This window comes from Oryctolagus cuniculus, chromosome 16 (assembly GCF_051225735.1).
Source record: "Oryctolagus cuniculus isolate XC-2025 breed Fujian yellow rabbit chromosome 16, ASM5122573v1, whole genome shotgun sequence".
Taxonomy (NCBI): domain Eukaryota; kingdom Metazoa; phylum Chordata; class Mammalia; order Lagomorpha; family Leporidae; genus Oryctolagus; species Oryctolagus cuniculus.
In genome coordinates, this window is record NC_142882.1 from 83,218,315 (window position 1) to 83,231,520 (window position 13,206).

The 13,206-nt window shown below is 47.1% G+C and overlaps 1 protein-coding gene across 2 annotated transcripts in view; it reads right to left on the bottom strand.

The window, feature by feature from the left end:
* ZNF804B (zinc finger protein 804B) overlaps nucleotides 1-8,005 on the bottom strand; it is a 530,395-nt gene extending 522,390 nt beyond the window's left edge. For both annotated transcript variants that reach the window (XR_007922261.3, XM_051852999.3), the window contains exon 1: nucleotides 7,753-8,005. Coding sequence is in view for 1 of the 2 variants with exons in the window: in XM_051852999.3 (XP_051708959.2) it covers nucleotides 7,753-7,860 (108 nt within the window). In the remaining variant the exon portion in view is untranslated. The remainder of the gene's footprint in view (nucleotides 1-7,752) is intronic.
* Nucleotides 8,006-13,206: the final 5,201 nt, after the last annotated feature.

Here is a 13,206-nt window from a genome sequence, read left to right on the forward strand (position 1 = left end):
CAGCAAGTGCAATACGTAAAGGTGAAACATCTAACTGTCAGGAACACGAACAGTTCCGGTAACTGGAGCACAGGATCAGCTGCAAGAATAAGAGGGAGGCCATGAAATTAACGTACGAGAAAGAGCTTTGTCAGACACGTTCCCAGCTTTCACCTATTGCAACATGTTATGTGTGCTTACATATCAACACACACAAGCCGAGAAACAATACTTGTTAATATTCACTGAACACTCAACGGACATCAAGCACTAGGCCAAAAACAGCATATGGGGAAAAGTGGGAAGCAGAGAGGCAGGCAGGGGCAGGACCATGAAGACTGTCAGATTTTGAACATTTCCAGATAATGCAAACATAATTGGCATGGCCACCCTCACGTCTGTTCACATTCAGATCAAACAAGACGACAGGGGAGAGGGTCAGACTTGGCTGGAATCTCCGTTACTCAGAGAAGAGGCCCCGTGGTCATTTTCTCTGTGGACTATGGTTCTATTTTATTCACAAAAAGGAAATGCATATAGCCTTTGCCTGCCAGGAAAGACGTTGGGGATTATAATTATGCATAGCAAAATGGAGCTCTGGGAAGAACATATGTGAGGGGAGAGGGGAAGTGACTGTATTTATCTGTGCTGAGGAGGTACACAGGACAAGTGGAGTGCTGAGTAATCGCTGTGGGAAGCAAGGCAGAGAGGAACTCTGGGAGGTGGGCTCTGAGATATGGGGGAAGCTCAGCTCGGAGCTGGAGACGAGCTATGCGTGGATGGCGACCATGGGAGAAACTTGCTTGGTGGAAAAAGGAAAGCGGGTGGTACTCACCATTCCCAGGGGCTGGTGCCTTGGGCGCCAGAAGTGCGTGCCAACAATTATGTGGTAACCGTCTGAATAAAAGGAATAAAGATCGATGGCAAGAAGAACAACAGAGAGGGAGATCATTTAGGGGGAAAAAAAAACCACACACATGGGCAGCATCCTTTTCCAAACAAACTATATTCCGCCTCTAACACCCACACGAAAGTGAAATAGATGTTGCCAAAGGGAATTTGCCAATTGTCAGAGCAAAAAATTGGCAGCCCTAATTACACTTGCTAGAAATGAACAAAATGAATGCTCTTCATGAATCACACTCAGAGCCATCCAGGGCAAAATCCAGAGTGCCATCCCTGTATCGGGACATTCTGTATTTTATTATTTATCTGTAGCCTGCCTTGCTCTCAACACAGACCAAAGTCATCTGGAAGGAACTGTACTCATTAAAACAACGAAATGGAAATTTAAAAAGAGTAAGAGCCACCGGATGTAAGATCAGAGTTAGACTGGAAAGAGGTAGGGAGGCAGGCAGAGGATGTCCGGTCGGTTAGAAGGCCGACCTCAAACAGTATAACTTTGCTAAGTCACAGACTGTTCCCTGGGCTTCCCATCAGCCAAAGAAACAGAAGGAAAAAACAGAACAAAACACAATTCGTTATGTTGCTCCCTTCTTCTGTGAAGAGAAAAATGCAACGTCAGTTCTTCGGAAGCAAACTTCAGACTTTACGTACCAAATTCAAACAAAGGAAGTTTGGTTCCATACGTGTTATGTGATCATCTTGAGAAAAATAAATCCATTAATGAATATTTTAAAAGGTAAACCAAAACCTACCCTTTGTACTTTAAGCATGCTATAATATTCTTTTTCCAATTTTTATTTTTATTTTCAATAAGCAAAGAGTGTCTCAGTTACAACCAGGAATGCTATTCAGTCAGAACTTTCCAGAGCTTCTTGTGCAGCTAGGTAAGGACTTCCAGTGTAACTGGAAGGCTGTGTAACTTGAGGACTGGTGTGTTCCAGTCATCACCACAACTAGCTTGTTGGTTTTCTTTCTATGCATGTTTGTTTTTAAGATTTATTTTATTTGTTTTAAAGGCAGCATTAGAGAAACAGAGGGAGAGGCAGAGAGGGAGAAGTCTTCCCTCTGCTGGTTCTATCCCTCAAAGACTGCAATAGCGAGACTTAGTCAAGTTAAAGCCAGGAGCTGGGAGCTCTTCCACGTCTCCCATATGGGTGCAAGGGCCCCAAAACATGCTCATCTTCCACTGCTTTCCCAGGAGCATTAGCAGGGAGCTGGATCAGAAGTGGAGCAGCTGAGACTCAAACCAGTGCTCATATGGGATGCAAGCCCTGCAGGTGGTGGCCTACCCCACTATGCCACAACATCAGCATCCATAACTAGTTTTTCATGGAAACATACAATGTATTTAATTTCTCTCTCCAGGCATTACCCACTAAGCAAACCTGATCTGGGACTACTATCTATAGAAAGGTTGTGTCCTATGATCTGTCTGCCATTTTGTAGTTACCTGAATTTTATTCATTAAAAGAATTTACAAACAAAATATATTTTAATGAAGTAGCATTTTTCAGCATTAATTCAATTATTTTCTACAAAATATACACTAGCGAGTGATTGCGGTGATGTAATTTTGAACACGTCAACTGTACACTGAAATGTACCTGATAAAGTTAAATGGAACATACAGTACTCTTCTTTCTCCTTGTTCCTCATACAGCCTTATAGTTAATGACATTTCAAGTTCTAGTTACCCTTCTCAGAGTAAAAATGTATTTTTGAGTGCATGTACATACAAAAAAGATTTAATATAACTAATACTTTTTTAAAACTACAAATGATTAAGCTCCATATAAACTACCATGTCCACTTATCCAACACACGATGCCAACATGATATTTTTTATTTCAAAATTATGGAGCAGAAAGCTAAAATTGAGAATTTATTTTAATTGCATGAGGATCCTCCAGGAAGAAATAAAAGATAAGTTTATTTTTCTTAAAAAAATTTAAATCCACACTTTTTTATTGCATGCATTTTCCAAGAATTTGAAGTACCCTCATAGATCTTAGATATAAGATACAAACATTCAAATTATAATTTCAAAGTAAATGTCAAATAATCTAATAGAAGTTACAAACCATGGCTCTCATACACTTGAGCTTCTTTTCAAAGGTACTTTTTGAAGTTGAATAAACACCAATTTGTTTAAGTCCTAGAAGGGTCTCACTTTGTAGGTGGCACAGGTGCTGCTTACAGGTTCATTAAAGCACAAAGGGGACAGAGGGCAACCAGATGGAAGGGGGTGTTCAATGTGATACTTGATATAAAAAAGAAAGTACGTTTTATAAGAATTGTAACTGAGTCTGCGTTATTGAAAACATCTGAAAGCTTCATGTGAAAGTATCAGGTCTTCATGAACTCAATAAGAGAAGGCAGGTGACTTCTCCACAGGCGGGCATGTCTTCCTAATTCTATTCGGCACATGAAAAGTGCACCAGTGTGAGAGCACTTCTGAATGTGTTAGCATGTATTTGCTTAATAAGCATAATGAAAATATACACAAATATTAGAGACATTAGCAAAACAGGATGCAACTAACTGCGCTCACTTCCTCTTATAAGCACTTCTCCAGACAGATGCATCTTCAAGGTAATCCATCTTTCCCAAAACTTCCATTTACAGATACACATTTGCAGTTTTTAAAAGAGAGTTTTATAGGATTTTAGTAAATTTAAGCTGTTTGTTTATATAGCATCACCTTCTAGTTGACAACTCAGATAATTAGTATAAGATCACTCAACACACACATACACACACATGCATATGCATACACACATGTGCACATGTCCAAGGAACCTGATCTGTTGTTCCAGTGACAATCCCGTGAGTCCCCTTCACATCCAGTGTGTTAGAGGAAGATGGCAGGCCTTCCCACCTGTACTCTGACTATGGTGCTCTCAGAAAATACCACTTCCTAAGTAACAGCACCCTATGTGAACTTCAAAAAGTGGTAAGTTAAATGCATACCACAATTAAAATATACACCTATGACTATTAACATTATTATATTATATTAACATTTAATAGGTATCTGATTAAGTTACAACAAACCACATCAAATGAATCTAAGCATGTGATGATATTTTAGACTCCACAGGACAACTAAGAATCAATTCGAATATATTTTTATGTTATTACATTGAATTCAAATATGACCTTACAAGTCTACAAAAATGAACTCATGTAAAGACTATCTGAATAAATATTTAAGTTATTTTAACAAAGTTCACCGTTAACATGTTAGATGGTAAAACACTATCTAAAATCTATCTATACAGGGTGTGTGTACACTCACTGATCATACTGATTTTTAGTTATCATCCAATTATTTTACAGTTAAGAAAGGGTCAAAGGTAAGCATCCTAAAACATAGTAGGATGCACTTTTAAAAAATAGTGGCTTTTCCCAATAATCACTATGTAATACTCTCTCATTTTTCTTTAATCTCTCCCTGGATTTAAAGTAACATAAACTGGCCGGCACCGCGACTCAATAGGCTAATCCTCCACCTAGCGGCACCGGCGCACCGGGTTCTAGTCCCAGTCCGGGCACCGGATTCTTTCCTGGTTGCTCCTCTTCCAGGCCAGCTCCCTGCTGTGGCCAGGGAGTGCAGTGGAGGATGGCCCAAGTGCTTGGGCCCTGCACCCCATGGAAGACCAGCAGAAGCACCTGGCTCCTGCCATCAGATCAGCGCGGTGCGCCAGCCGCAGCACGCCAGCCGTGGCGGCCATTGGAGGGTGAACCAACGGCAAAGGAAGACCTTTCTCTCTCTCTGTCTCTCTCTCTCACACTATCCACTCTGCCTGTCAAAAAATAAAAAAAAAAATAAAGTAACATAAATTACTTCAAGTCAATTATTCACATTCTAATTGGTATGAAAATGAAGTACACTAGCTTTTCATACATGGTCTGTATAATGAAGAAATACGCTTTTAGGTAAGATATTTCCATGTTTTTAATTTGAAGATAGAAGAGGAAATTCACTTCTGGATTTTCAAATTACTCATCAGCAAAAATTGTTTGGAGTAAAATGCTTTATTTATGTCTCAAGTATCCCATTAGGCATAGATCATAAGAATTCCACCTAATGATTCAATATTACTTCTAAATGAATTAGAAAATACAATCACTCTCTTGTTTTCTTTTTATTACCCCATGTTCAGATTTTACAGACATGTGACTTGAACACAACATATATATCCTTATATATATATAATACTTTCAATATATAACCAAGACTATAAGACAATAAAAGGTTAAATCCATTATTATCAGGTGTACTTATATCATAACTACAAAAGAAACTCATTACATCTACAAGGAATTGTGGCTTTTCTCCTTTCTATAAAAGAGCTACAAAATAGCATCATCCAATAAATATATTTGTATTGAATATGAAGACCGTGTACTACTTTCAAAAGTTCTGTTAACAGAGGAAAAACTGGAAATAAATATAAAGGTGAGAGCAAGGGGAGAAGTTGGAGCAATGCAGAATTTAGAAGTTAAATCCATGAGCGGTATTTCAATCTATGGTTCTAGATAAACTGAGTATCAGGGAGAGGAAATAAGAAATGAAGTCACTGATACAGAGGTTAAATGTAGATCGTTCCAAGCACTAAATCTGAGAAAAGACATTGTCAGAGTAGCTGTGTTTCAACAACAGATGCCTGCATTTAGTGACTATAATCTGTTTAATATTTATACTGAGGGGAGGAATCAATACATTTAAGTCAACCTCAAAGTTATGGGTGGGACAGCTGGAATTTTAAAAATTACATATAAGCACAGAAGTTAGTTTCAACCTTCAGAACTCAATAATAAGGAAAGCAACATGACTATCTAGACCAAGAAACTATTCAAATATGCACAAGGGTCCAGGATCCAAAAGGCAGTATGCCCTTCAACTCAGGCAAGAGAAAGAGAAATGCAAATTGTTGAAGTTGTTGCGAGACTTGTCCCAACAGCCGGCAGTGACAGAGAATCAATGAATACAGCTACCTTCCGCACACTGCCCTGCTCACGTGAGAAACGTCCAAAACCTTGAAAAGGCCATGAAAATCCATGACAAAATTTAAAAGAAGACAAAGTAAATCAGATCAGGTTGAGGAAGTACACAAACAAGCTAACGAATATTTTTAAACGATGTGCATGTGATGGAAGAACACCAATGTACACGTGTGGGAAGGAATCCTGCAGTGAGTCAGAGGACAGCCTGAGGAAATGAACCTGTGCCTGAGCAGGACAGCCGGCCCAGCTGCAGACACACATCGCGGCCCGTGGGCGTGGGCGTGGGCCAGCGGCACCTGCTGAGCCCTGCCGAGCGGCCGCTGGGCTCTCTCCTGACCTCCACACTTCGCCCACAGCTGTCCGTGGGCCCAGGCGCGATCCTGGCAGATGAGTGGCAGAACTGGGAAGGAAGGGCCCTTTTTGACCATGTGAGAGACGTGTCCTATCTGAATGCTGGAGATTTGGGGAAGATTGAGAGGCCATTCTAACCGACGTCTACAGACTGAGTTAACGCAGGGTCTATGAGGGCAGGCTGCCCTCACCCTGGGAAGTAGAAAGCCACACACCACAACCAGCACCTGATGCAGGCTTCCACAGCCCAGGGCAGGGCTGGGGCACAGCCGGCGACGGCCTCAAAGGCTCTCCTAACACCATGGGTTGTTCCACGCGAAGGGGTTTGCTGAGACTACAGAAACTCCAATGCTGACAATCGTTAAGCCTATATAACAGATGCAGACCTGCTGCTCAGCATGACTGCACAGGGACCTCCTTCAGCTACAGCGCCGCCAGGCCGGGGAACCCAGAAGGCTAGTGCAGGTGTCATGCAGGGGGCCCAGCACCAATCTCCTTTTACCGCCCATAAAAGCAAGTGAGCAAAGAGTTTATCCTGAGAATCCTGGGGGTATCTGGGTGCTTGCACTTCCTGATTTCAGATTTCACATGCAAACCACATATAGGACTTAATCAAAAGCTTTCAAAATACATTGCAGTTTTTGAATAATTCATGCTAATGAAGCGTTAAACTGATGGAAAGTACTTAACATTAAACAAAATCAGGCAAATTAAGCTTCTGCTCTTTTTTTCATACAGACTTAAACTACTGTTCTTCCCATTAAACTATAAAAGTTGTTCTAATCAGTAACATGAATAATACTCCCCCCACCACACATTTCTTCTTAAAACACATCTGAATCTTTACAACTTTACAGTATGTGCTAAAGAGAGAAGCAGTACCACACGCAAGCCTTAGATTCTGGACAGAAGGGTTTTACAAAAGGAAGAGTAAGGAGAGAAGTTGAACGGCAATCCCTCAAACTGCACGGTAGTCCCTGCGGGTGCTCCCCAAGGAACTCTGCTGCTGCCCTGACAGCACCCGCACCGCGAAGCACCGGCTTCAAGCAACTTCTGCCACCCAGCACCTTGCGCCAGCCCTGCAATCCCACAGCAAGTCTTCAACAGCGTGTCTTCCTACGGTGTAACAGGCAATCGCCACCCACCGCGGCACAAAAGCATCCTACAAAGCGCCACTCAAACTTTCTAAGCCGCCCAAATCGCCAAGTTGGGGGAGCCCAGCCTTGGCCGTGTTCACCGCCCCGCGGTGACCGCGTCCGCGAACGCCCGCACCCCCGGCGGCGCCGCAGACCCCCGCGCCCGCGCCGGGAGCGCACGGGGAACGCACGCCCCTCCGCGTCCCGGGCAAAGGCGTACCCCGACAGTCACGATCCCCCCACCCTGGGGCAGGAGCTGTCCTGGAGGTCCCGCACCCGCCCGCTGGGCCGGCAGAGGACTCCGCACGGCCCTTTGTGCGGGTGCCGGTGCTGGCGAGCGTGGGAGCCCGCGTGCGTGCGCGCACATTACCGGAGAGGGAGATCCGTTCTTGCACAGCGGTCCCCTGAAGACGCCTTTGATGCCCCGGTAGTGCCCGTTGCGGAGGTGCCTGGAGCTGATGACCAGGTAGCAAGCCATGTGGGTGCGGGCGGCGGCGGCGGCGGCGGGAACGCGGGCCGGCTTCTCAGCGGCAGCAGCGACGGCCCCCTCCCGGGAAGGAGCGGGCGGCAGGCGGCGGGGGACGCAGCGCCCGGGCGCCCCGCGCGGAGCCCCTGGTGCGGGCGGCGGCTGCTCCGACCGAGGCGGCGGCGGCGGCGGCGGCGGCGGCGGCGGCCCGGGAGCTCCGAGGGGACGCCGAGCGCGTCCGCATGCTGCGGCGCCGCGGAGGCTGCCCCGCCGCGGGCTGGCGACGGATTGTGTTTAAGGACAACTTTCCCAGTCCGCCGGGGCGTGCGGGGTGGGGGGGTTCCCCGCCCCTTTGCGCCCGCCCCCCGCCTTCGCACCCGGCGCCCGCGCGGGGCCGCTCCTGCCGGGGGCGTCTGCGAGCTGCGGCGGCGGCGGCGGCGGCCGGCGCGGGGCGAGTGCGGGGAGGCCTCGGGAGCGCCAGCGCGCGGCGCCCGCTGCGGCGGCGGGGAGGAGGCGACGAGCGGGCTGCGGCGAGCACAGCGGGTCGGGGACGCGGCGACCCGCGCGCGGGGTCAGACCGAGCCGCGCCGGCAGCGGGGGCTCGCGGGGGTGCGGGGCCGGCGAGGTGAGCAGGCGACAGCCGCCGCCGCGGGCCCCGGGCCCTGCCGCGCGGCGTCAGACGCCCTAGCCCGCCTGTCCCCGCGCCGAGCCTCGGAGCCAACTTTCTGCGGTGTTGGGGGGCGGGCCCCGGGTGTGCGGGGAGGGCCGCGCGGAGGAGGCGGGCAGGGGCGGGCGGGCGGCCGTCTCCGGCTCTCCCGCTCCGCTCCTCCGCGCCCGCCGCCGGCCGCGCCCGCAGCCCAGGGCAGCAGGGCGCGGCGCGGCGCAGCGGCGGCGGCGGGAGCAAGTTTGGGCGAGAAAACTTGCAGGAGGTGCGGGGTGGCCGCGTGCACTCGCCGCAGTGCCCCCAGAGGCCTTCACGGCCGTCCCGCAGCCCTGAGCGGTGGCAGCGTGGGGTCTGCCCGGAGCCCGGCCAGCCCCCAGAAGCGCTTGTCCACAGAGGTGGGTTCGGGGACGCGGGACTGCGCAGGGCAGACGCGCGCTCTGCGATCTCTCGGCGGCCCCCGCTCCCGGCTCTGCGCCGCGCGGGGAGCGGCGCGTGGCTCCCCCCGCAGCCTTGGCTGGCGGCCTGCCCCTGCCCCGCCTCCCGCCACGCCCCGTGTGCGGCCCGGTGGGCGCAGCCCCCGCCTCGCCAGTGCCAGAGACAGGTGCGGCGGGGGGGGCTCAGAGAGCTCTCGCGCAAAAACGCCCTTGTCCAACTTGTGATGGACGCGAGACTTGTGATGGACTCCTGCTGACACTGTCACCACTGTGTGACGTTTCAACGATTCGGTAGGAAGCAGGCACTACGAAAGTTTTCGAGTAAATAAGGTAAAAACGAGAAGAAAAATGCCAGCTCCTTCGTGAACCAGCCGCAGAGGAAGCATCGCTGACCCGGAGACGGCGCCTGGAACACCTTGCAGGAAGCCTTTCGTCTTTGTCTAATCACAGATCCACACAGCACTGACAAGAGGCGCAACCATCCATCTTCTCTGCGGGTTGTTTGTGTGTGTGTGTGTGTGTGTGTAAGATTTCTTTGAAAGGTAGAGTGACAGAGCAGGACACACACACACACACACACACACACAGAGAGAGAGAGAGAGAGAAGAATTGAAAATTAGTCTTCCATCCGCTGGTTCACTCCCCAAATGTCCACACAGCCAGGGCCAGGCCAGGCCAAACCCAGAAGCCAGAAACTCCATCGGGGTCTCCCACTGTGGGTGGCAGGAGCCAGGCCCTTGGGCCAACCTCCCTGCCCCTCTAAGAAGCCTTAGCAGGAAGCTGGGACTCGGAGGAGGGACCCTGGGCACTCTGATGGGAGGCGAGCGCGGCCCCTGCACCACAACACCTGCCCGGTTCCTGGTTGTGCCCCACTTGTGTGTTTGGCAGCGCACGGTTTAGTCAGCTGGGGGCTGTGAAATGTCTCAGGCATCACTCCTGTGTAGACAGCAGATCTACACTATGCAAAGAAAACAATGCATTTGTAAAGAGCAGAACTCCATAAATAGGTGCAAGCTTTATCAAAAATGAATGAAGCTCAAGTTTACACAAGGAAGCATTGCTCAGTCTGTAACACTATTTTACTCTTGATGAAGCTAGGTGGTAAACAGAATGGAGGACCAAGGTGTAAACACCCTGAAGTAGATCACACACACACACACAAAAAGAATGAAGTCACATTCTGTAAATAACATTCCAGGGATATTAGGCCTTCATTAAGCAAATACACTTTCTAATAATTATTTTATGAATCAGCCATATTTTTCTAAAATAATAGGACTGATAAATAATCAAAAATTATAAAACTGAAATACAAGTATACCATTTTACTATATTTCAAAGTATGTGTTAGCTATCTTGACATTCTTTATTATCCTGTGCACATGCTAGTTTTTCCTAGAAGAAACGGAATAATCTCCTTTTAAAGTAATGTTTTGAATACCATAGGAAATTTGCTAAATTTCTTAAAAATCATTAAATTTCTGAGTTCTTCCTTCTTGTATAAACAAAAGATACTAATTTTGTTAATTTGCCATATGTTAAGTCAGTTATGGCTATTCTTTGCTTCCTGTGTTTTTGTCATTCATCTTAAATTATTGAAGCAAAAATTAACTTTTGTTATAGTTGGCCAATTTCAAGAATAGTTTTAAAAACAAAGAAAACAATTCCCTTCTTTTTAATTTTTTTTTTTAAGGCAGAGTGACAAGAGAGTGAGAGAGACAGAAGTATGTTCCATCCACCAGTTTACTCCACAAATGCCCTTAAAAACCAGGGCTAGCCCAGGTGGAAGACGAGCCAAGAACTCCTCCACATGGGTGGCAGGAACCTAAGAACCTGGGCCACCATCTGCTGTTAAGGAGCCTTAACAGGAGGTTGGATCTGAAGCACAGACTCAAACCAGGCGCTCCTACATGAGATATAGGTATCCCAAGTGGTGGCCCAACCTACTGTGCCACATTGCAAGCCCCCAGTTCCCTTAGCTGCTTTGTGATTTGTTTTTGATACTTGTCAATGTGATGTCATCCTATTAAACAACTCCCCATCACTGCTGGCCTGTAATTTAGATGGGGCTCAACAAATCTCAATAACATGAAGATGTGTATATTTGTTCGCACAGTTGCTATAGACACCAAGTTTACCAGTTGTATTGTCTTTACTAAAAGAGATATTTTCTTTTCAATTACATTAATTAAAAATTGGCATAGGGGCCTAGCACGGTGGTGTAGCTGGTAAAGCTGCTACCAGCAAAGCCGGTATACCATATGGGCTCAGGTTTCAGTCTCAGTTGCTCCACTTCAGATCCAGCTCCCTGTTAATGCACCTGGGAAAGCAGAGGAGGATGGCCCATGTGGGACACCTGAATGAAGCTCCTGGCTCCTGGTTTTGTCCTGGCCCAGTCCTGGCCTTTGCAGCCATTTGGGGAGTGAACCAGCAGATGAAAGACCTCTCTCTCTCTCTCCCTCTTCCTCTCCCTCTTTCTCTCCCTCTCCCTCTCCCCCTAACCTTCCCCCTAACCCTCCCTCTCCCTCTCCTACTACCTCTGTAACTCTGCCTTTCAAATAAATAAATCTTTAAAAATATTTGCAGAGAAAATGAAAGGCACGCAGAGTCAAACAAGTACGTAAATCTTTAAAAAATGTTTTGCAGAGAAACTGAAAGGAGTGTAAAACACTGTAAAATTTGCCTTTGCTAAGTCAATTTTAGACATGGGTCCAATTCTGTTACAACAAACAGTATGAAAAGCAAATACGTGCAATTTTGCAAGGCCCGTTGATTTAGCATCATATTTGATCTGATGAGTTTTCACCCATAGCTGAGGATGTGCCTGGCCAAGGGTATGAATTACAGCTGGCAACCACTGAGACATTTCCACATATTTTCAGATTCGTGGCTGGTCAGGGATGATTGACACAATCAACTTTCCCCTGTTCCGTTATCTTTACCAGCGCATCTCAGCTGTGTCCCGTATCTCCATATCCACAGCTCCGGTCATCCACCTCTTCATCACCTCATGCTTGAACCATGGCAATACCCCTAGCTATCCTCTCTGCTTCCAGTGTCGCCTCCAAACATAACTCACCCTCTATATGCAGAAGCTGGAGTGAATTTTTCTTAAAAACATGGGTATGGGTCAAATCCTAGTGCTTCCGTGTCTGACATCCTGATGACTTTATATCACAATCAAAATGTGCTAAATCCCCGTCTGATGCACTCCCTGTTTACGCTCTCCTGAGTCCAGCTCTCCCTGTGGTCCTCGCATATTCCTCAAGCACATTCGCTGGATGCCCCTGCAGGGTCGGTCCCAGATGTCGCTCTACTAGAAATGCTCTTCTCTGTACCTCAGAAGATAAACATCTGCATTCCCTTCAGGTCAGACTCAAACGCTGTCTTTTCAGCGAGGCCATTCCTGACCACCAAAGCCAATGGAGGTACCTGGGACCCAGGTGCCTAAACTAATAGAAATTAATAGACTATCTTTAGAGCAATTTCAGGTTTACAGAAAACTGGAGCAGAAAGTAGAGTTTCCTTGTACCCTAATACCACCCCCAACACACAACTTCTACTGTCCTTAACATCTCGCATTAGGATGGGACATCTGTTACATTTATGAGCCAATATTGATATGACATCAACTAAACTCCACAGTGTACATTAGGGCCCATTGCTTGGGCCATATGTCCCAAGACCAGGGTACAGGAAGAGGATCCACCACTGTCCTATGGAACAGGTGTGCTGCCCCGCCTTGCCCTGTACCCCACCTGCTTATCCCGACTTCCTACGATTCCTTCCTGGAAACCATGAACTTTACAGTCTCCCCCTAGGTTTTTTTTTCTTTTTCAAGAACATCATCGAAATCATATACCATGAAGCTTTTTCATATTGGCTCGTTGCACTCAGCAATATGCATATATGTTTCCTCCATAGCTTTCAGTGTCTTGATAGCTCATTTATTTTTACTGAATAATATTCCACTGTGTTACGGGTGGAATTGTGCCTCCCCTATAACAATCAAGGAGGTTCTAATCAGCCGCGACCATCACATCATCTGGAAACCAGGTCTTTGCAGACGACTAGCTGATGACGTCAGCAGTGCAGGCCCCCATTCAGTGTGACTATGTCTTTAAAGCAAAGAGGACAGAGACACAGAATGCAGGAGAGGACTGGAATCATCCTGTCATCAAAGAACTGCAAGGATTTCTAGCCAACTACCTCAAGGTGAACAACAGATACAGGGCATCTCAGTCACAGCTTCGTGGACTA